Source organism: Cajanus cajan, chromosome 9 (genome assembly GCF_000230855.2).
Source record: "Cajanus cajan strain Asha chromosome 9, NIPB_CcT2T_4, whole genome shotgun sequence".
Lineage (NCBI taxonomy): Eukaryota > Viridiplantae > Streptophyta > Magnoliopsida > Fabales > Fabaceae > Cajanus > Cajanus cajan.
The window spans coordinates 35,669,930-35,693,112 of NC_138525.1; the positions used below are offsets into that span (position 1 = coordinate 35,669,930).

The 23,183-nt window shown below is 35.0% G+C and overlaps 3 protein-coding genes across 5 annotated transcripts; all 3 read right to left on the reverse strand.

Annotated features, from left to right (window-relative positions):
• Window positions 1-2,430: 2,430 nt before the first annotated feature.
• LOC145951735 (uncharacterized) lies at window positions 2,431-6,127 on the reverse strand. 3 transcript variants are annotated; one of them, XR_014429629.1, is made up of 7 exons: window positions 5,683-6,127; window positions 5,351-5,582; window positions 3,964-4,048; window positions 3,717-3,852; window positions 3,465-3,619; window positions 3,131-3,204; window positions 2,431-2,920 (listed from the first exon to the last, which is right to left on the reverse strand). XR_014429629.1 is itself a non-coding variant. In XM_083063663.1 (7 exons), exons 2-6 carry the CDS (start codon window positions 5,412-5,414, stop codon window positions 3,162-3,164), a joined length of 429 nt encoding a protein of 142 aa, XP_082919789.1. In that variant the 5' UTR covers window positions 5,415-5,582; window positions 5,683-6,122; the 3' UTR covers window positions 2,431-2,920; window positions 3,131-3,161. The 3 variants fall into 3 exon arrangements, 2 of the variants coding, with proteins under 2 accessions (XP_082919789.1, XP_082919790.1); XM_083063663.1 differs by having other exon boundaries at window positions 5,405-5,582; window positions 5,683-6,122; XM_083063664.1 differs by lacking the exon at window positions 3,131-3,204 and having other exon boundaries at window positions 5,405-5,582; window positions 5,683-6,117.
• Window positions 6,128-11,906: 5,779 nt separating this feature from the next.
• On the reverse strand, window positions 11,907-12,398 carry LOC145952092 (uncharacterized). The gene is made up of 2 exons (XM_083064317.1): window positions 12,113-12,398; window positions 11,907-12,049 (listed from the first exon to the last, which is right to left on the reverse strand). Exons 1-2 carry the CDS (start codon window positions 12,396-12,398, stop codon window positions 11,907-11,909), a joined length of 429 nt encoding a protein of 142 aa, XP_082920443.1.
• Window positions 12,399-13,236: 838 nt separating this feature from the next.
• LOC145952093 (uncharacterized) lies at window positions 13,237-15,782 on the reverse strand. The gene is made up of 5 exons (XM_083064318.1): window positions 15,200-15,782; window positions 14,518-15,119; window positions 13,796-13,932; window positions 13,654-13,711; window positions 13,237-13,578 (listed from the first exon to the last, which is right to left on the reverse strand). The coding sequence occupies exons 1-5, from the start codon at window positions 15,780-15,782 to the stop codon at window positions 13,237-13,239; spliced, it is 1,722 nt and encodes a 573-aa protein (XP_082920444.1).
• Window positions 15,783-23,183: the final 7,401 nt, after the last annotated feature.

Below are 23,183 nucleotides of genomic sequence, written 5' to 3' on the forward strand. Positions count from 1 at the left end.
TATATATATATATATATATAATATAGGGGGTTATAATTATACCGATGTAACTTTTACTAAGTATTATGCCGCTCAATAACTTTATATTAAATGTGAATTTTGTAAATCTAACCGTTAAATTGAAAATTCATATCACTTTATAAGTGTATATCAAATTTTGTTAAAATTGAACAACAACTGGAAGGTAATCAAAGTGTATTTTGAAATCAATATATTACATCAATTTTGTTTTATAAAAATGAAGTATCAAATCATCTTAGATTAATATAAAGTTTTGTATATATAATCTATGAGAGATATGAACTTTCAATCTAACAGTTGGATTTACCAAATTCACATTTAATATAAAGTTATTGAGCGGTGTAACACTTAGTAAATGTAATTATAACCCCCCTCATATATATATTAAATGTGAATTTTGTAAATTCAACCGTTAAATTGAAAATCTTTTAATCTTAAATCATATATACAAAATGTTATATTAATCGAAGATGATTTCTTATAAAACAAAATTAAATCTGTCGAAAAATTTATATTTTCGATGAGAAAATTTTTGTAAGAAAAGCTATATTATTGATGGAATATTTCAGAAAAATTTATATTTGTCGAAAATGTAAGAACTGGTTTTAAGTTTGATATGAAAATATTATGATATAATTAGATAAGATTTTAAGTTAGTATTTTATTAATGGTTGATAATTAAAAAATAAAACAAGGATAAATACATTTTTTGAATTTTATATGTTTGATTTAAGATAACTTACAAAATAACTCTTGGTAAAGTTATTCCGCTCAATAACTCATGGTGTGTGTTGAATTTCATCGATTCAATTAATTGTTAATTTAAAAGTTATTAAATTTTACTAATAATTAATATAAAAAAGTTAATTAGTTTTGGAATAAATTATTTGCTAATTAACAATATAATTGAAACATTAATTATTTTAAATTATTTAACTAAAATCTTATTGACAATTTACTATATGATCTTAATATTTTTGTATAACTAATATCTGGTTTTAAATTTGATATGAGAATATTATATATAATTAGATAAGATTTTAAGTTAGTATTTTATTAATAGTTGATAATTTAGAAATAAAACAAGGATAAATACATTTTTTTGAATTTTATATGTTTGATTTAAGGTAAATAAATATATTAAATTAATTAATAATTTATTAAAGTATTAAAATTTAATTTATAAGTATGTAATAAATAAATATTTATAATTTTATAAATTATATTATCATTATAAATTATAAAATTAAACAATTTAAATTATAATTTTAAATAGAAATAAGTAGATGTTAATTATAAAAGTAAGTACATATAAATAAAGAATAACTAAATATATTATTATTATTATTATTATTATTATTATTATTATTCGTAATATAAAATTATTATATATTATTATTATAGTACAAATATGAGATTGTATATTTGAGGATGACTTAAATGAATTAATTTGTACAAGTTATACTGACAACATACATATACATTTCGGTAGCTTACTCATCAAAACTTCACAGTTAAGCGTGCTTGACCTGGAGTAGTACAGGGATGGGTGACCTTCTAGGAAGTTTCCTAGAAATTGCACAAGTAAGGATAAAACACGCTAAACAGTGAAATATCGTGAAATAGAACCCTTGAGAGGCCAAATATGAGGATTGTTACATTAATAAATTTATTAAAATAAAAAAATTATAATTTTCGACGGGCAAAAAAAGGGTCGTAATATTAATTTAGAGGCAGTTGGTGCCACAATTGATGAAAGGGTCGCAATGTTAATATAGAGGCAGTTAGTGCGTGGGCGCTTTAGGGGTCGCAATTCCAATTTTGCAACGGTTTGTATAACGGTTCTGATAACCATCGCAAAATTGCCCTATGACGGACAATTCTGCGATGGTTCCCAAACCGTCGCAAAATTGTCTTTGCGGCAGTTCTAACCGTTGCAATGTAAGCCATATAACCGTCGCAAAATCATTATTTTCTTGTAGTGTAAATTAATTAACAATATCAATGTTATTATAATTTCATCTAGAAATGTTGAAATTTACATATCATACAAATTAAAATTTAATTTATGTAATTATAAAAAATATTATAAATTTCTAAACTTTAACATGTGATTTTAACTTTTGATTTGTCATCTTGATTTTGACAAAATAATATACTTTTTATTTTTTCAAAATCAAGTATGGATTCACAAAGTATAAAATATACTAAAAAATCAAAAATTAATTTACAAATCAAAATTCATAAGGTGCATACTTATCAAATATAAAGAAATTAACACATAAGTGTAAATCAATCACAAAATATATAAAATATGCAAAATAAGTTATCATTCATAGGATAATATTACATTTAGGATTAATATATACATAACTAAAACGTCTAAGTTTCCATTACAGAACAATAACATTCAATCCAAAAAAACATGAGTTTTGATTTCTAAATGAATTTAACAAAAGATATAAAGACTGATTAACATATATCTTACATTATTAGTCTTTTCTTTCAATACTCCTAAAAAACAGTAACCAATAGCCACTAAACTACAGTCCTAAACAACAAAACATCATTGTTCCAAATATTTCGATAGTTTCATTCATAGGATTCTAACTTCATAAATTTCAACTTGATCCTCTTTCTTCGAGCACTTGCACAATCAACTTCAACTTTAACTTTCCCTTTTCCGCAATCATTTTTCACATGATTATTTGAATCATCCTTAACTAATGAAACAATTGTTGGTTCACTTAGATTACCAAAAGAAACATGGTTGTAGGCCCTCCAACTTTAGTAGACAATGAATCAATGTGGGTAAGACTTGACCCAACATCAGGAAACTCCCCTGAATCTTGAAAACTCTCTTGAAGAACAGCAACAGAAGACAGGATTGGAATTTCAACTGAAATGATATAAAAATAAATAAATAAAACGTCATATAAAATATATAACTAATAATGTTTACCAATAACAATCAAAAACTAAATAAATAATATACAGATTCTTGAGTTGTAATAGAATCTTTTCCCTTAAACTTCTCTATTACACAATCATCAAGGGAATTTTTTTCACTGTAAAAGTATCTTCATAACAAAAACCATGGTTAGCTTACTTCGCAACAATGAACAACAACTCCACCCCAACTAAGTTACTAAACTCAGCTGGATAATCAGCAACAGTTGGATCCTTATAAAAAAAAAAGTAAACATCATCAGTCAAAATTAAATTATATCACAAACCTTTAACTCAAACAAGAGTTGCTTGCATTTTTTTTCATCAGAGCATTACAATTAGAATCAAACAAAACAAAAGACCCAACACCTTTCCCATCACTAACTTCAAGTTTCAATTTAAAATTGAAACATCAAACGTAAGAAATTATCGTCAAAATATAAACTCTAAATATGTATATAAGTAAATACAACATAATGACGAAGACTATTTACCTAGGTGTGACATCCATCACATGGCATTCACATCCACCACAATAGTAAAACACATTATCCAGAGCAATAGCCTTGTGGCACTTACATGCCATGTACCACCATGAACCATCCTCAAATACAGTCAACACATTACCCAAAACAACAAATATGCCCTCCTATCAGTAAAAATCAAGAAGAAAATCAACACATTATTAAAATTTTTAAAAATTAATTGAATCATCATATAATATTGAATGATAATATCATGATCACCTTCTCACAGACTCGCAACTCATTAATGGATTTTCGAGAAAATTGCTTAACAAATTCATCTTCTAAATATATATGAGCATATCCTCCATTAACAACACGAGTAGGCACATCAACTTCAATACCATGAGCTGACAACCTACAATGAAAATATTTTCCAAAAAATTCAAATTCAAACTAACTACACACTATAAGATTCTTTAGCCAAAAATATGGCATAAACAAATATAAACACACAAACAAATCTCACCCATTCGTAAAATTGATTGCTTCTGGAATTTGAGGATCCCAAAAAAGCCTAGAAGCATTTGCCACATTTTGTAAACCAATTTCACCTGTACAATAACAATACAAGTAAAACATATAACATAAATCATAAAAATAAATTAATGATTTATTAGGTAAAATTAAATCAAAACAATGCAGAAAATGATTGCCCAAAAAACTAACCCTTGTAAGTATTAACCCGACAAAGTTGAAAAGCACCAAAACATGGTGATGGGTAACACCAGCAGCAATAAAATCATTCACCAAATCCACAAACTCTCCAAACAAAGAACATTTAACAACACCCATGAATCATTAACCAACATTGTATAAATTTAAGAAAATACATTTTAGAAACATTTAACATGAAAATATTTCATATTTCATAGTAGAATTCATAATACACATACTTATCATCAGCTAACTCCAATGTTATAACCTTGGAAGTTTTTCCATCCTTGACACAACTCTTCACCATAGACAGTTGTCAAAATTCTCATTACATTTAATGTATAAATCAACACAATAAAACATCAAATTAGTATATAAAATAAATACCAAGCAGATATTTAGATTCTCCATTAGTTTGTGCAACAAATAGGGAATCCACCAAAGAAAACCAAATGTAGGAATAAGAGAACTTTCACATAGCACAAATTTTGTTATGGAGTTGAAAAATAGCCTATATTCATGTTTGGTCGCCCTGTAAGCGCCACCCTTAAACAAAACTAAGAAGTTTGTCATATTATACACCTCTCCTCCAACAATAAAATTAACAAATTTCTTCATCATTGGTTTCCTTATACTTGCTTATATCCTTCCACCCTAAGTATAATTAAACATAAACGTAACTACATTAATAAAGCACACTCAATCATCTTAACTAATAGTAGTTAGTTGATTAGTTAATTAACCATAATGGTTAATAGTTAGTTAGCTTGTATATAAAGGTATGTTGACTAACTTTGTAACTCTCATATAATTCAAAATTAAATCAAGAAACTATTTCTTCTCTATACTCTCTTTTCTTCCAAGATTCTTCAAGTCTCCTTTCTTTTTTGCATGAGTTTTGCCATTATTAATATGGTATCAAAGCTCTTCAATTGAAGAGCTCTGTTGCCCTTTCTCTCATATCCTTCATTCATCAATTTTTTGCCTTTTCCTTTTGTCCATTCAACTGTACGATTCAATTGAATCATGGATGAGATAAATGATAACCAAGAAGTTTATATTTCATCCCAATTAGATCCATCATTAAATGTATACAGTCCATATGACTTGCACCTAGGGGAAAATCCTACGATTGCTTTGGTTTCACCAGTTCTTGATTTAACCAACCATAATTCTTGGAGTAGGTTAATGATCATGACCTTAAGTGAGAAAAATAAATCAGAGTTCGTTGATGGTACAATTCGACGTCCTACGTTGAATCATTCTTTGTACTCTGCTTGGAAGCGATGCAATAATATGGTAGTGTCTTGGTTAGTGCATTTTGTGTCTCCGTCGATCTGACAAAGTGTGCTTTGGATGGATGATGCAAGGGACATTTGAAAAGACTTGAAATCCAGATATTCACAAGGAGACTTGTTACAAATTTTATACCTACAACAACAAATGGCTTTTATTAGAAAAGGTGACAGATCTCTATCTAAATATTTTACAAAAATAACAGTAATTTAGGATGAAACTGAAAGTTACAGACCTGATCCCAAATGTGAGTGTGAAAATAAATGTATTTGTGATGCTTTAAAAATCGTTACGGAAAGAAAACAATAAGATCATGTTATGCAATTTCTTAGGGGCTTGAATGAATCTTTTAGCAATGTTAGATCTAATATCTTGATGATGGATCCATTGCCTTCGATCAACAAAGTTTTCTCATATGTTGTTCAACAACAGAGAGAGATTAACAATAGTGATGCAAATTTGTTTAATAATGAGAATACTTCAAGTTCTATAAATGCATAATCATGTAATAATTCAAAAATGGCTTGCACATATTGTGGGAAAGACTATTATACTAAGGCAAATTTAGGGGTGGGTATACGGACCGATCCGGTCCGTTTAAGGCCCGGTCTGTAAAACCCGCATTTTATACGGGTCGGATAAGTCCGGTCCTTAAAATAAATGGACTTATTTTTTAAGTCCGTATTTGGCCCGCCAAAATCTGCGGATAACGGACCGGTCCGCGGGCCTAAATAATAATTCAAATTTTTTTTAAAAAAATAAAAATACATAAAATTAGAAGAAAAAATATTTTTTTATTTATAAGCTAAATTTTATCATACTAAAATTTATCAATAGTTAAAATAGTTTAAAATACTAAATATTAAAATATTAAAATAAAAATAATTACAAATACTTAAATAATAGTACCAAACTTTCAATAATATAAGCATCAAAATGTCATAAAAATAAATCAAATGACAAATACATACTAACTAAATGTAATTTTAATGTCATAATAATTTAAAAAATTAAATACACAACTTAATATTAAAATCTTAATCCCTTCAAAAAAATATTAAAACCTTAATCCCTTCAAAAAATATTAAAATCTTAATATTTAAAAATATTAATTAGTGAAGTCCACGGACTAGCCCACGAGCCCGCGGATTAAATCTGCCAAGTTCGCGAACTTCACGGGCCGGGCTCAAAAATCAAACATAATTATATGGATTTGAAAAAAATGGGTCCGTTATCCGCGAAATCCGCGGGCTTACGAACCGATCCGCGAACCCGGCTCCATCTACCCACCCCTAGGCAAATTGTTATAGAAAACATGGTTTTCCTCCAAATATTGGTTTCTCTAGAGGTGGTAGAGGAGGAGGTAGAGGTAATTCTAGTAGATGGGGACGAATGGTAATAATTTACATGGTAAAGTGTGCACACATTGTGGAAACACTAGACATACAATTGATGATTGTTATAAGAAGCATGGTTATCCCCCAGGCCATAAATTCCAAAAATTTGGTTTTGCTATTAATAACACTATGAAGGAAGAATTAGTGGTTGCAGGTTTTAGTGACTCGAAACAAAAAAGTCTAATGGTAGATGTCAAGTTGACCGTTCAACAATATCAACAACTAATGAATATGTTACAGTCACAAGGCAATAATTCTACTTCAAACACTTCTCACATAAACCAAATTTTTGGGCCACAAGAAAGTAATCATATACTTACATTTACATGTAACGTGAGTTAGCAGGATAATTGTTCATGGATCTTGGATTTCGGAGCCACTGATCATGTGGCCTCTTAATTACATTTATACTCGAAATATAGGAAGATTAGTCCCATTCTAGTGAAATTTCCCAATGGTCATCACGTTCAAGAAACACATGCTGACTATATGTTTTTCTGATGAATTTTACCTTGATGATGTTCTCTATCTACCATGTTTTTAGTTCAATCTATTGTCAGTTTCTAAGCTTGTATCTTATCTACCATGAAAATTGATTTTTGGCTCCAACAAGTGTGTGATACAGGATTTACACCACCAGAGGATGATTGGTATAGTTGAAGCTGTTGAGGGGTTGTACAGACTAGATCGACTTCCTCTTCAACCTTCAAATACTAATTCCAATTTAGTAGCATCTATCTATAAAAAGTTTATTCTTACATGTAATAAATTTCCACTTGACGTCTGGCATTATAGACTAGGACACCCCTTAATTGAGAGGATGCAAATATTGAAACACTTTTTTCCTAGTGTTGATTTTGACAAAAACTTTGTATGTGATACTTGCCACTATGCTAAACAAAAATGAATTTCCTTTCCTAATAGCAATTCAAAGTCTGTTTCTGCATTTTATTTGATTCATGTTGATATTTGGGGTCCTTGTAATGTTTCCTCTATGCATGGTCACAAGTATTTTATTACTGTAGTGGATGATTGTACACGATTTGTTTGGATTTTCTTAATGTGCTCTAAGGCCGAGACACAATCTCCTTTAAGGAAATTCATTAAGAATATTGAAAGACAATTTGAGGTTCAAGTTAAGAAGGTTCAATCTGATAATGGATCTGACTTTATAATGAGAAGCTTCTATGAAGAAACAGGAATTATTCACCAAACCTCTTGTGTGGAAACACCACAACAAAATGGCATTGATGAAAGAAAACATCAACATCTTTTAAGTGTCACCAGATCTTTGTTGTTTCAAGCCCATCTTCTGCCAATTTTTTGGTCATATGCCTTACTACATGCTTCACTTCTCATAAATTGCATGCCAACTCCATTCCTTGGTAATATTTCTCCCTTTGAAAAGCTCCATCATAAACCATATGATCTCTCTATTTTGAGGGTATTTGGATGCTTATGCTATACCATCACTTTAACTATTAACAGGAAGAAGCTTGATCCTCGGGCTGTCTCATCTATTTTCCTTGGATTTAAATCCAAAATAAAAGGTTATATTACATTTGATCTTAACTCCAGATCCTTCAATATCTCTAGAAATGTAATTTTATATGAGAATTGTTTTCCTTACATGGCTGAAAACAAACCTAAATCCTTTAATGTCTTGCCACTACCTCAAAAAATTGTTATACCCTTCACCATTGAAAATATAGTCTCTCCTACACCAACTAATAACACTAATTCTCCTATTGCTGAACCTAGTATTACCCCTGACATACTTATTACTAATGACACTATTGTCCTGAGAAGATCATCCAGACAATCCCATAGGCCTATCAAATTCAAAGATTTTCACACTTCTTTCCTATCATCGACATCTTCTCAAAATTCAGGAAAACAATATCGTATTGGAGTTGTTCTTTCATATGAACAGTTGTCCCCATCTTACAGAAGAGCTATTATTAATATTTCTAAGAGTCAAGAACCAAGATCTTATATTGAAGCAGCAAAATATCCACATTGGATAGAAGCCATGAATTCTAAGATTCATGCTCTTGAATCTAACCATACTTGGGTGCTTACTGATTTACCACCTAATAAATTAGCAATTGGTTGCAAATGGCTTTATAAAGTCAAACATAAAGTAGATGGATCTATTGAAAGATATAAAGCCAGGTTAGTGGCCAAGGCCTACACATAGATTGAAGGACAAGACTACCTTGACATTTTCTCTCCAGTTGCCAAACTTACTACTATAAGGCTGCTTCTTGCCTTGGTTGCTACTCAAAATTGGCACCTAAAGCAATTGGACATAAATAATTCTTTCTTACATGGAGATCTCCATGAGGAAGTTTATATGACTTTACCTCCTGGAATTTACCATAATCAGCCACACAAAGTCTATAAATTGTAGCGATCTTTGTATGGCTTGAAGCAAGTCAGTAGACAATGGCATGCAAGACTCTCTTCTTTTCTCATTGATCAAAGCTGTATCTGGTCAAATAAAACAATTAAATGCAGTACTAGAAAGCTGTCCTAGGTCATCTCCCAAGGACCATTCTTTTCTGTCAAAGGATCAAACACGAAGGGGGGTTTGGTTCAGATTTTTCAGCTTAAAACACACTAAAACACAAGGTAGCACTGCAAGTAAAATAGATTGACTCCTTGTTTAGATTGTAACTTTCTTATTCTTGGTTCACAATAAGATTACTCTGTCAACCACTTAATCCTTGTTCCATCTAAGTTAACCAACTAAGCGAAGATTAACTCAAGACTTCCCTACACGAATTAAGCAAACGTATACAACATTGAACCTCTTCACAGATGAAGCAACTATGGAATTAAGGACAGCTCATTAAGCATGAACACCTTAATACAGAGATTTAATGAAGAATGACCAAGTAGAACAAAGATATGCAAAACATATCCAACCTCAAATAGAGATTACAATCCAGAGCAAGGAGCCAACCCCAAGGGTTCAGCCTTCCATTAAAACGAAAACAGAAATGAAAATGCAAGGAAAAAGAAGAACAAGAAATGAGTAATTTGTATTCTTCAAATATAAAGGTTTAGTTTCTACAACCAGAAAAGAGAAAAAGCCAAGAAAAATGCCCAGAGATGAGCTCTAAAATAGAGAAAAACGTAAAAGAAAAGGAGAGCAACGTGGTCACATCAAATGGTGGCTGCATGGTCTCTACTTTAGGTCCTAAAAACCCTAGAAAAGTCAAAACGGGCCCCCAATCCAAGTCTGACCCGAATTTACAATGAAATAAAATGAAAAATAAAATAAAACAAAATGTTAATGTGGCGCTGATGTGGTGAAGTGGTGCTGACGTGGCATTTATCTCTTGAAGTCCAAAATTAGTATTCAAGCCCAAAAATGCTCCATAATTAGCCTGAAAATAATTGATAAATAAAAATTAGACAAAGTGAATCGGAATTAATTAAAATTCAAATTACTAGCCTAATGAAGCCCAAACAGTAAAACTGTACAATTAATAAGCGATTAAGCCCAAATCAACAACTAAAATAGGTACAGAAAGATAAATAAATAAGGGAAAATAGTGACTCATCAAATTCCTCCACACTTAGCTTTTTGCACTCTTGGGCAAAATCATGAAGCAAAGCAATGGATAAATCCAAAACAACAAAGAGAGCCACATGGAGAAGGACAAAAACAAAAACAACAACACACAAACAACAGAGTTACATACTCCTCATTGAATCCTGAGAAAGGAGAGGAATAAACAACATGCAACACACAAGGAGCCAAAGAAACTAGACGCCTATGAACATCATCCAAGTATTTCTAAACATGGCAACAAAATTAGTCAATTCAAGAGGTGACTCAAAAGCAACAGAACCTCACAAGATATGCACTATATCACTGTATCTCTCAAGTTTCTAGGTTACTGTATACTCTCAGAGCACTCATGAAAAACAAGCAACAGATAGACTTGACAAGCCTTTAAAATCAACACGCAACACACAAGCACATAAGGATCAAAAAGTCTTTTTAGGGTTGTAATGATGCCAAGGATAGGGTAGAGGATAATATATGGGATAAGTAACTACAAACCAGAGGAACCAGAGGAGCAATGAGGAATAAGTCAAGAATAAGCATAAGAAGCAAAAACCAGAAACCTCTAATGACCTCTATGATAATCAACCCTCTTTCCTTTGCCTCAAACAACTCCTCTTTTTTTTCTTCTTTTTTTTTGATTTTTTAATTTTTTTTAAGATTGTGAACAATACACACGAAATTTTGAGATGAGATAAGATAAGATAAGATGCGTAGAGAAGTAAAATGTACAACATGAGGAACCAATTAGCCAATATATATCATCCAATGAAACATACACACAGACCCACACTTATTCAAGAACTTATTCCCAAAACAATTCCAAAGCTCCAAAACTCCCTAAGGTTAAGGTAATAACGATTTTTCACTTAAGGGTTGTAATGATCTTCAAACAAAGAAGGGGAAATAGGCTTAGCAGGGGTTATTAGAGGAGTTAATTCAAGGTAGGCTTATTTAACTATAGGCTTATCAGAATCAAAATGCCTTAATCCTTTCCAAACTTGCATGTGGACTAAGAAATATCAAACAGAGTCAAGCCAAGGATATTATGCAAGCAATCAAGAGGCAAAACACACAAGAAAGAACAGGGAAAGGGTCAAAACCTCACACATGGTAAATTTGTCATATTCAATTCAACCTCTCAAACCTCATAATCAACTTGCCAAGCAGAGAAAGACAGGGATTTCAATCCATAGAATATCAAGTAACTCATATCCAAGAGTGAAGCAAGTGCCTACAAACTATCAAAACCCAGAAATCAAAGAGAAACATGCAAAATTGTACATAACACCTAAAGATAAAACCTAAACCAAAAATAACAAATAAACCCTAAAAGCATATAACCAAAATAGTTCCCCCCACATTTAAATCACACATTGTCCCAATGTGGCACACACATAAGATCAGAGCAATCAGAACAATCAACAGAATTGGACATGTGCAACAAAAGTAAAGAAAGAGAGGGAAAGAAACCTCCCTAAGTCATGGTGGTGGAAGAGAGGTGGGGTCAAGCAGAGACATCTCCTTTACAACTGCATTCAACAGGGAAGGATTGTTGAGGAAAGGCTTTAGACGGTGCTGATTAACTTTGAAGCTCTTGTCTATGGATTCACTTTTGATCTCAACTGTACCATAAGGAAAAATGTTAGTAACAACAAAAGGTCCAATCCACTTAGAGCGCAACTTACCACCCATGAGACCAAGCCTTGAATTATACAATAAAACTTTATGCCCAACCGTGAAGTCCTTTCTAGCTATCAAACTATCATGGAACTTCTTGGTTTCCTCCTTATAGAACTTAGAGTTCTCGTAGGCTTTCAGGAAGATCTCATCAAGCTCACTCAGTTGCAACTTTATTTCCTCTCTAGCTTGATCAATAGAGAAGTTACAGGTCTTCATAGCCAAAAAGGCTCGGTGCTCTATCTCCACAGGAAGATGACATGCTTTGCCAAAGAGAACCCGATAAAGAGACATCCCTATGGGTGCTTTCTAAGCAGTCCTATGTGCCCAGAGAGCATCCTCTAGCCTGCTGCTCCAATCTTTCCTGTTGGGCTGCACAATCTCGGCTTGCCCATTAGTTTGGGGGTGGTAGGGTGTAGAAATTCTATGAACAACCCCATAATTCCTGAGCAAGGCCTACGTGGATCTGTTACAACAATGGGTGCCCTGATCACTAACAATAACTCTAGGTACTCCAAACTTGCAAAATATGTTAGATCTGACAAAATCCACAACAACCCGAGCATCATTAGTTTTGGTGGCCTTGGCTTCCACCTATTTTGAAACATAATCAACATCCAAGAGAATATATGTAAAACCAAAAGAAACAGGAAAAACACCCATAAAATCTATACCCCAGACATTAAAGACCTCACAAAACAACATGGGTTGTTGAGGCATCTACTATCTCCAAGAAAGGGATCCTCTTACTCTTTGACACTGCTCACAGGTGCTGTAAATACTTCACGCATCCTTGAAGATGGTGGGCTAGTAGAAACCACAATCAAGAACCTTACGAGTTGTCCTCTAAATGCCAAGATGATCACCAGGTGTAGAAGAATGACAGAAGGGCAGGACCGAATCAATCTCGTGGTCTGGCAAGCATCTCCTGATTACTTGATCACTGCACAACTTCCACAAATAGGGGTCATCCCAAACATAATGTTTAGCATCACTCTTAAGTTTATCAATTTAAGCTCTAGATGCCAAAGGAGGAAAAAACAGAAGCAAATAAATAATTTACAATGTTTGCAAACCAAGGGGTGAGGGAAGGAATAGAAATAGTTAACAAATGTTCATCAGGAAAATCATCCTAAATGGGCAAAGTGTCATCATCCTCAGCTCTCTCAATCCTGCTGAGATGGTTTGCCACCAAGTTTTGTGCTCCGCTCTTGTCACGGATGTCCAAGTCAAACTCTTGAAGCCAGATCATCCATCTGATCAGCCTAGGCTTTGATTCAGCCTTCTTCAACAGGTATTTTAGAGTTGCATGATCTGTAAAAACAATGACACGAGAACCAAGCAAATATGACCAAAATTTATCAAGTGCAAAAATAATAGCTAAAAGTTCCTTTTCCATGGCCGTGTAATTTGCTTGAGCAACATCTAATGTCCTGGAAGCGTAGTATATCACCCTAGGCAATCTATCAACCCTCTGTGCTAAGACAACCCCCAATGCATAATTTGAAGCATTGCACATCAGCTCAAAAGGAACTGTCTAGTTTGGTACCTGAATGATAGGAGTGGTAGTCAAGGCTCTCTTGAGCCAGTCAAACGCCTCCTTGCACCTGTCATCAAAATTAAATTCAATAACCTTCTAAAGCAAGCTGGATAGTGGAAGGGATTTCTTGCTGAAGTCCTTAATGAAGCGCCTGTAGAAACTTGCATGGCCAAGAAAAGATCGCACCTCTCGCACGTAGGAGGGGTAATGAAATTGTGCAATAACAGATATCTTTGCAGGGTCTAGCTCAATGCCCCTACTAGAAATGATATGCCCTAAAATAATACCCTGCTCAACAAGGAAATGAAATTTCTCAAAATTAAGAACAAGGTTAGTCTCAATGCATCTATTCAGAACTCTCTCCAAACTATCCAAACATGCATCAAAAGAGGATCCATAAACAGTAAAATCATCCATAAACACCTTTATTCAATTTTCAAGAAAATCACTAAAAATACTAAGCATGCACTGCTGGAATGTGCCAGGGGCATTGCATAGGCCAAAAGGCATCCTTCTATAGGAAAAAGTACCAAAGGGGCATGTGAATGTGGTCTTTTCCTGATCCTCAGGAGCAATGTGAATCTAAAAATAACTAGAGAAACCATCAAGAAAATAGTAATGAGATTTACCTGCCAGATGCTCAAGCATCTGATCAATGAAGGGAAGAGGAAAATGATCATTCCTTGTTGCTTGGTTGAGCCTCTGGTAGTCAATACAGACTCTCCAACTATTTTGCACTCTAGTAGGTATGAGCTCATCCCTCTCATTCTTAACAGTAGCGAGGCTTGTCTTTTTGGGGACCACCTGAACTAGATTCACCCACTAACTGTCTAAAATAGGATAGATGATCCTTGGCTGTAAAAGCTTGGTCACCTCCTTCTTTACGATGTCTAGAATCACTAGGTTAAGTCTCCTCTGTGGCTGTCTCACTGGTTTAGCTCCATCCTCCAATAGTATCCTATGCATGCACGTGGATGGGCTAATGCTAGGAATGTTTGCCAGGGTCCAACCAATTTCCTTCTTGTGCTTCCGAAGCACATGCAACAACCTATCCTCTTGATCAGCATCAAGGGATGTAGAAATAATCATAGGAAATCTTTCATCGTCCTTCAAGTAAGCATACTTGAGGTTCTCTGGATGAGGCTTCATCTCTGGTGTGGGTGCTGGCTGAACATCATAAGGAACCAAAGAAGGGAGAAGGGGTTCCATAGCCTGTACCTCAACCTGCAAGTAAGATTCTTTTGTACTTCCTGCAACATGGTTGGTGCATTCTGACTCTATAAAATCAAGACCAAGGGGTACAACACCCAAAGTATCAAATTCAGATGCATCATCATAGTCAAGATCACTTCCAAATTCAGATTCAGATTCAATGCTTGAAAGACAGTTATACAATTTAGATAAAAATGAATGTTTCTTAACATGAAAGGAATCTAAATCATGAATGTGCTCATCAACTATATTATCAATCAATTCTGCACAAAAATAGAATGAGAATGATCTTCAGAAGGAAATTTCATGGCATCCAAAATATTGAAATGAACAAGAATATCACCAAATTCCATAGACAAGGTGCCAGCAAAAACATCAATCTTGGTCCCGACTGTTTTTAAAAATGGTCTGCCCAAAATGATTGGGGCAGAACCATGGGAGAATACCTCCTCCATATCAAGAACATAAAAATCTGCAGGGAAAATAAGTTCACCAACCCGAACCAAGACATCTTTTAGAAAACCTGTAGGGTGGGCAACACTCCTATTGGCCAACTGAATGACCACACCCATAGGTTGTAAAGGTCTAAGAGATAAAGACTTAAAACTGGATAAAGGCATGACATTAATTGAAGCTCTTAAATCAAGCATGGCATTTTCAAATTTACTGTTACCAATAATGCAAGGTATACAGAATGTACCTGGGTCCTTACATTTTTCAAGAATGTGTAGAACAGATTTACGTATGACTGCTAAGACATTTCTGCCCATGCTAATTCGCTCATTTCCCTTTAGCTTCCTCTTGTGGGTGCACAAATCCTTCAGAAACTTAGCATATCTAGGAATTTTCTTGATGGCATCTAGTAGAGGTATGTTCACTTCCACCTTCCTGAAGGTCTCCAATATCTCCTTATCCACCTCTTCCATATTTTTGCTTGGAAATAACTTTGGTGGAAGTGGAAGAGGGATAGGAGGCTACAAGTCGCCACTTTGTGCACTGGAAGAAGGACCACCTGTATTCAAATTTCTGCTACCACCTGCAGAGACCTCTTTCTCAATTGTAGGTTAAGATGCTGGTTCAAGTGCATGTATTGGTGCTGGTACGTCAACTTGTTTTCCAGACCTCAAGGTGATGGCACTCACGTTCTTTGGATTCTGCACAGTCTGTGAAGGTAACTTATCTAAATTTTGAGACTGTGCCTGATTGAGTTGAGTAGCCATCTGCCCCATCTAATTTGTCAAACTCTGAATGGAGGCTCTGGTCTCTTGCTAGAATTGCATGTTCTGAATGGTCATCTACCTCACCAACTCCTCCAATGAAGGCTCAAAAGAAGTAAAAGGTTGAGCTGGTGGAGGTGCAGATGTAGGAGGAGGTCTCTATTGAGGAGGATGGTATGAAGAACTTGAGGGTTGGTTCTGAAAAGGTGCTTGATTTTGCTGCTGTTGAGAATTTTCCCACCTCAAGTTGGGATGATTCCTCCAACCAGGATTGTATCTATTGGAGGACAGATCATAATTTTTTTGTTGCTCGTGTGGAGGTCTATTATTGTAAATATTGGCAGCATATGTTTGGGGCGCCTCAAGACCTGCAAAAGAGTCTTGCAAGGAGGGACAAGCATTTATAGATGCCACAGACCCTTGCTACAGATGTAGATTTTTTATTTTCAGCAAGTTGAGTTACTAGGTTGACCAATGCATCAATTTTACTCTCCAGCTTTTTATCTGCATCAATGGCCACATGATGAACTCCTCTGATCACAATTGCATTGTCGTTTCTGGTACTAAATTGTTGAAAGTTGGAGGCTATTTTTTCTATCAAGTGCCTGACTTCAACTGGGGTCATGTCACCAAGTGCTCCACCACTTGCAGCATCTATCATACTTCTCTCCATGTTATTCAGCCCCTCATAGAAATATTGTAGCAATAATTGCTCAGAAATTTGGTGGTGAGGATAGCTTGCACACAATTTCTTGAATCGCTCCCAGTACTCATACAAGCTCTGTCCACCAAGTTGCCTAATCCCTGATATATATTTTCTGATTGCAATGGTCCTCGAGGTAAGGAAGAATTTCTCTAGAAACATTCTTTTCAGATTATCCCAGCTAGTGATGGACCTGGGAGCTAAATAATACAACCAATCTTTAGCAACTACCTCCAATGAGTGTGGAAATGCCTTCAGGTAAATGTGGTCCTCTTGAACATCAGGAGGCTTCATGGTAGAACAAACAATATAGAACTCCTTCATATTTTTATGTGGATCTTCACCTACATGACAATGAAACTTGGGCAACAAATGGATTAGTCCAATTTTAAGCACAAAAGGAACATCCTCTTCATGATATTGAATGCAAAAACTCTCATATGTGAAATTAGGTGCAGCCATCTCCCTAAGAGTCATCTCACGGGGTCCATTATAAAGTTGTTCACCCATGTTTTCTGCTTGAACTGAATCAAGCTCAGATGCAACACTTACACTATGATTATCACTATGACTATTACTATCTAAAGATGGAATCATATGCTATCTAATTAGTTTATGGAATGTCCTATCAATCTCAGGATCAAATGGATGCAAAAAACCTGGGTTGCTCCTAGTCATGCACTACATGAAACACATGCATTCAGGACACGTGAACAGTAGGGGTAAAATGGGAATTTCCATGAAAACTCAGAAAACATCAAAAATCATGCACCAATATCATTCGAAATTCATTAGAAACTACCACAAAAAATTTGAGAGCAAAATTCAAAGCCTAACTATATGAACCACCTATGAAAAGTTTGGAAAAATAGGGAAATAAAACTTGAAAATTTGAAAAAAAATAGTAAACGACCTTTTTTTGAAAATCTAGCTGGGGCCAAATAGCATAGCAATTTAGGTTTGATAGATCTCATTTTTCTACACAAATTGAAAAAAAAAATTTGTCCAATTCTGATAACCAGAGCAAAAGTTATGGCCGTTTGAAGTTTTGCAAAAATCTAGGCTCAAATTTTTGTATCTCCAAATCTGGACCACCTTGAGAGCCCCTAGTATTTTTCACACAAAATATGGGTTGAAAGAAGTTACCATACAAAATTTTTGGCAAAAATAACAAGTGTAGCTATCAAAACCAAAAATCACAATTAATTGGAGAATTCTGGCAGTACTTAGCACTATTCACCGCCACATGAAATGCAAAAATTTCACACCTCTTCCCACAATTCTTGAACCTGAACAGAGGAGTAGTAGGGAGAGAAAATAGAGCACACCTAATTTGATGGAAATCTAATCCCCAAGGATCCCTTTGGAAGAGGTAAGACCAAGAAGGGTGAAGGGTGAACCAAGGATGCTCACACTTGAAGACCATTGGGCCTTTAACTAGGTCCATGGTTAGGAGGCTAGAGGAGGCTTCTAGAGAGGAGGTGCTTCTTAGACCTATGCTCAATATGAGTATTGAGTATGATTCCTCTTGTTAGTCTCATAGTCTCTATTGTAAATACATTGTATAGTTTGATTTCTTGTACCTTGTATATAGTAGATACTTGTATAGGTGTATTTTTGCCTTTGTATTTGTGAGGCACTTTATTTCCTTTTTAGTAGCTATTGTATATTGTTTCTAGGGTAGGTTACTTGGGCACTTTGACTCCATTTAACCTAACCTAGAAATACATTCTTTTCTTAGTTTTCTAGTAGTAGGATTGGGAGTGGCATTAGCAAGCTAGAGAGTGCCATTAGCAAGCTAGAGAGTGTTACTAGAAATTTAGCCAAAAGGTGGTCTTAGGCTAAAATTTACATATTGGACTCATTTTACTCCTAATTTTTCATAGATTTGATTTAGCTAGGTTCCATTCACATTGGATGAACCTAACTAAATCAAATTATCAATTTCAAAAACGGTTGGAGTAAATTAAGTCCAAAGAGCCGCCCACCTAGATTTGTTCACACTTGTGTTCACACTTGGCCAAATAGCTTCGTTCTTCTCAAGCTTGGAAGCTTGAAGCACAAGCTTCTCCTTAGCTAGCTTACCAAGCAAGCTAAGTGAGAAGCTTGCTCTCCAAGCCTCTAGACCATGGGTGGTTAGCTAGACCTTACCATGGTTCCTAGTGAACCTTGGTTAAGACTAGCTTACTCTCCAAGCTTCCTACTCCTATATTTTCGTTTTTCCCTCTTTGTAAAACACTTTTGGATGTATTGAGATTTCATTTTTGAAATTGTGTTCAGATTTCTCTCTTCTAAAAGTCCCTAAACCTCTTTGATATTCATCCAATTCTCTTATCCCTTCATTAGAAGAGTGTGGTGAGGATTGAAGTGGCTTATCTCTTCATCAAGGAGTGGCGCCTCTTGGGAGTGTTATCCACCAAACCGTGGTGGTTCTAAGGTCTCCTCCTCCATTGGAGACCTTAGCCAAGCTTAGGAAGGATCAAGGAGCCAAAGATCAAGGGAGGAACTTGAAGAGGATTCACATCAATCCGGATTCTCCAACAAGTTTTCCATCATAATTGAAATAGAGTATGCACGGATTGCAAACAGAGTATGAATAAATGAGCTACGAAATGCAACAAAATAGAATTGACTCTACTGTTCCATTAGATTACTATTCCATTGCTTCTCTTAGTTTTTCTTTCTTGGCCTCTTGTACTCTTGGGTTGTGGTTTCTTCTTGACCAAGGTGGGGAAAACTTCTAAAACACTATACACTTTCTTGGTGGATTGAGTGGAGGGGTTGTTCGATTGGAGTTCAAGGAACTTTGGAGGATCACACCAATTCAAAGAGTGCAAATTCCATTTCAAGGCTAACATTGGGGTGTTCATTGTGAAGGGGTGGAGAATTGAAGACTTGGAGCCTTCCTTTTGTACTTATTTCTTTCTTGTTAAATTTTCGGCCTCTTGTGTTTTTTGGCCTTGGTTTCATTCATTTTTGGTTTGTAATTGACCATTTTAAACCTCTTCATTTTGGTTTAATTTCGTGTAGTTTGAAGGTGATTTGAAAACCTTCACCTAGGACTTCGACTAGAATATGCTTTAAGTGCTTTCCTTTTGCATGTTTTAAAGCTTTTGGTAGTATAATTGTTTAGGATTTTATCTTTGTCTCCAATTCCGTTAGAAGGCTTGCTTTTGCCTACTAGGGGAAACGTGCACACACACACTTTATTGTTGTGCCAAATTGTTTTGTGAGAAAAGTGGAAAAGGCTTAGTGATTTTTACTTGATAAGGCTTGGTTTTTAAGTGATTCCTTGTAGTCCACCTCCCTTTGATAGTTCACTTTGTATACTTAGGCCTTTTCCTACCTATCTTGCACCTTAAAAAAACTCTTTGTCAAAACCTTTTATCACTCACTCTTTGTGAAAACCTTTTCAACCTTTTTGAAAAACAACTTTGTGAAAACTTTTTTTGGATCAAAGATGAGTGATCATTCTAGTGTACATGGTCATAACTCTTGTAGTACTAGGTCTAGTGTTAGGGATGAACTTAAGCAACTAAAAGAGTACCTAAGAAAAAAAGAAGAGGAAAATATAAAAAGAGGGGAAGAGTTAAGAAGAAGAGAAAGAGAAAATGAAAAAAATAATGAAGAGATAAAAAGGTTGCTTGCTAGCTAGTTGTGGGAGGAGAGGCTAGTGGTTCAAGACCAAAAGTCACTTCTCCTAAATCCTCAAGAGGTAAGGGGCATATGATACATTCAAGTGTTCATGAGGAGGAAGGGCATCATACCCAACCTCCAAGTGATATCTTCTATAGTAGTCATCACAATGATGATTACTATCAAAGACCCCCAAGGCAACATAGACATAGGGAGTCTTCCAATAGGGAAACCAATATCACTCTTCCCCCATTCCATGGCAAAGACAATGTTGAAAATTATTTGGATTGGGAAATAAAAGTAGAACAATTATTTTCTTGCCATGGAGTGAGTGAAGAGAGAAAGGTTTCTTTGGCAACCCTTAGCTTCCAAGGGCATGCCATGTATTGGTGGACCTCCTTAGAAAAAGAAAGAAGAATAAATCATGAGCCCCCAATCCAATATTAGAATTAGCTTCGTAGTGCCTTGAGAAGGAGGCATATTCCTCCATACTATGACCGAGAGCTTATGGATAAGCTTCAAAGATTGAAACAAGGGTCCTCTAGTGTGGAAGAATATAGGCAATATATGGAGTTGCTAATGATGAGGGCTGGGATTAGGGAGGACGAGAGGACCACAACCTCAAGATTTCAAAGTGGTTTAAACCTTGAAATAAGAGACAAAGTTGAACTTTTGCCTTATAGGGATTTAAATGAACTTGTTCAACTTTGTTCAATGGTGGAGCATCAACTTAAAAGAAAAACTTTTTGAAAAGACTCCACCCCATCTTATTCCAAGAGTTTCAAGAAGGAGGGCCACTCTTCCCTACCTTATCCCAAAGAAGAAAAAGAAAAAAAAGAAGAAAAAGAAAAATCATCTTTTAAAGCACCTCCAAAGAGTCTAAGTCAAGTGAAATCAAGTGCTTTAAGTGTCTTGGAAGAGGACATATTGCTTCTCAATGTCCTACAAAGAAAACCATGGTTTTAAAGGCCTAAGATCACTATAGTAGTCTTGATGAAGCTACTTCATCTTCCTCTAGTAGTGAAGAAGAAGCCATAGAATCCGAGGAAGAGATTTTACCTTGTGAATGAGACTTACTTTTGGTAAGAAGGCTTCTTAACAATCACTCTAGTGACATGGACCAATCCCAAAGAGAGAACTTGTTTCAAACAAAATGTAAGATTCTAGAAAACACTTGTTCTCTCATTGTAGATAGTGGGTCTACTTCAAATTGTTGTAGTACTAGATTGGTTGATAAGTTAGCTTTGACTACAAAACCTCATCCTAAACCTTATAGATTGCAATGGATCAATGAGGAGAGAAGTATTGTAGTTAACCAACAAGCAAGCATACCAGTCTCCATTGGCAATTATAAAGAAGAAGTTTTGTGTGACATAGTGCCATTGGAGGTTAGTCATGTATTACTTGGGAGGCCATGGCAATTTGACAAGAAATCAATACATGATGGCCTCACCTATAAAATAAGTTTCCAACACTTGGGAAAGAAATTTGTGTGATGTCCTCTATCACCTTCTCAAGTGAATGAGGACCAATTCAAATTAAAAGCTAAGAAAGATGAAGAAGAAAAAAGCAAAAACAAAAACAAAAAGAAAAGAAAAGAAAAGAAAAAAAAAAGAATTTTTCCTTTGAAGAAAAAGGGCTAGGTTCAAGAGAACCTTAACCCTTGTGCCATCCTCATTCTTTTGGTGCCAAAGAAAGATGGCAATAGAGGATCTGCACCAATTTAGAAAGCCATCAATAACATCTAGGCACCCAATCCCTAAGATAGACGATTTGATGAATGAATTACATGGGGTCACCACAACTTTTGAAAATTTTCTTATATGGTTATACCTTTTGGCTTCCTCAGTGACCCTAACACTTTCATTCAACAAATTGTGTTCTTAAGGATTGCATAGCTAAGTTTTAGTATTTTACTTCCCTAATTGTGGTTTCACATCTTTTTGAAGGATCAATGGAATGGAAGAGCTTAAAGATTTGAAGTCAAATCCTTCTCAAGAAGGAGGGGATGATGGAGGACCATCCTTGGTACTTCATGTGAGACCCATCACATGGTTCATGGCTAGGAGAATGGAGAGATACCATGTATGGATCCATCTCCTAGGCCCAATTTAAGTAGTATAGAATTTTATTGCTTTATTCCAATTTTAGCCTTGTACTTTGGGGTATTTTAGTCATAGAATTTATTTTACTTGTATTCCCAACTTTACCCTTGTATTTTGGGGTATCTTAGTCATATGAATCATTTTCTTTTGTATTTCCCAATTTACCCTTGTACTATGGGGTGCTCTAGATGATTAGGGTTTTAATTTTGGGCTAGGGTGTTAAATTAGGGGGTGACGCATTTTTTGGTGTTCTTGGACCTATTTTTGGTGTTAGAAAGGCTTAGGCCCAAGTGGAGGGCAAAGGTTGCATGGTCTTATCATGCACCTAGATATAGCCAATCTAAACCCAAAGATTCCATCCTTGGCCACCAAGTTGCATCTAGGGCTAATTTGCATCTCATTTGGAGTGCATTTGCCTTGTGAATTTCGGCCATGCATCCTCCAAATGCAACCCTAGATGCCTCCCCTCCTATAAATACCCAATGCACCACACCTTGTAAATACTTTGGAAATTGAATATAAAGAGAACATTTTTGCCTTTATATCATCCTTAGTCACCTTGGTTATTTTCGGCCACCTCCCATCCTATCTCCACCTTGAGAGAAAAACCCTAGAAGTGGCCTTCACCTACCTTGAAGTGAGCCAAACCCTAGAGTGCCCTCTCAA

Excerpts from the sequence above, each read along its gene's own strand:
- LOC145952092 (XM_083064317.1), bottom strand. The coding sequence starts at position 12,398 with ATGTCTCTTTATCGGGTTCTCTTTGGCAAAGCATGTCATCTTCCTGTG. Across the intron at positions 12,050-12,112 it reads AAGGCTTGGTCTCATGGGTG|TTGAGATCAAAAGTGAATCC; the intron begins GTAAGTTGCGCT and ends CTTATGGTACAG.
- LOC145952093 (XM_083064318.1), bottom strand. The coding sequence starts at position 15,782 with ATGGAAGAGGTGGATAAGGAGATATTGGAGACCTTCAGGAAGGTGGAA. Across the intron at positions 15,120-15,199 it reads CACCTTGTCTATGGAATTTG|AATTGATTGATAATATAGTT; the intron begins GTGATATTCTTG and ends ATTTTTGTGCAG. Across the intron at positions 13,712-13,795 it reads GGCCATGCAAGTTTCTACAG|GTGCAAGGAGGCGTTTGACT; the intron begins GCGCTTCATTAA and ends TTTTGATGACAG.
- LOC145951735 (XM_083063663.1), bottom strand. Across the intron at positions 3,853-3,963 it reads GCAATCAATTTTACGAATGG|GTTGTCAGCTCATGGTATTG; the intron begins GTGAGATTTGTT and ends TTTTCATTGTAG. Across the intron at positions 3,620-3,716 it reads AGTTGCGAGTCTGTGAGAAG|GAGGGCATATTTGTTGTTTT; the intron begins GTGATCATGATA and ends TTTTACTGATAG.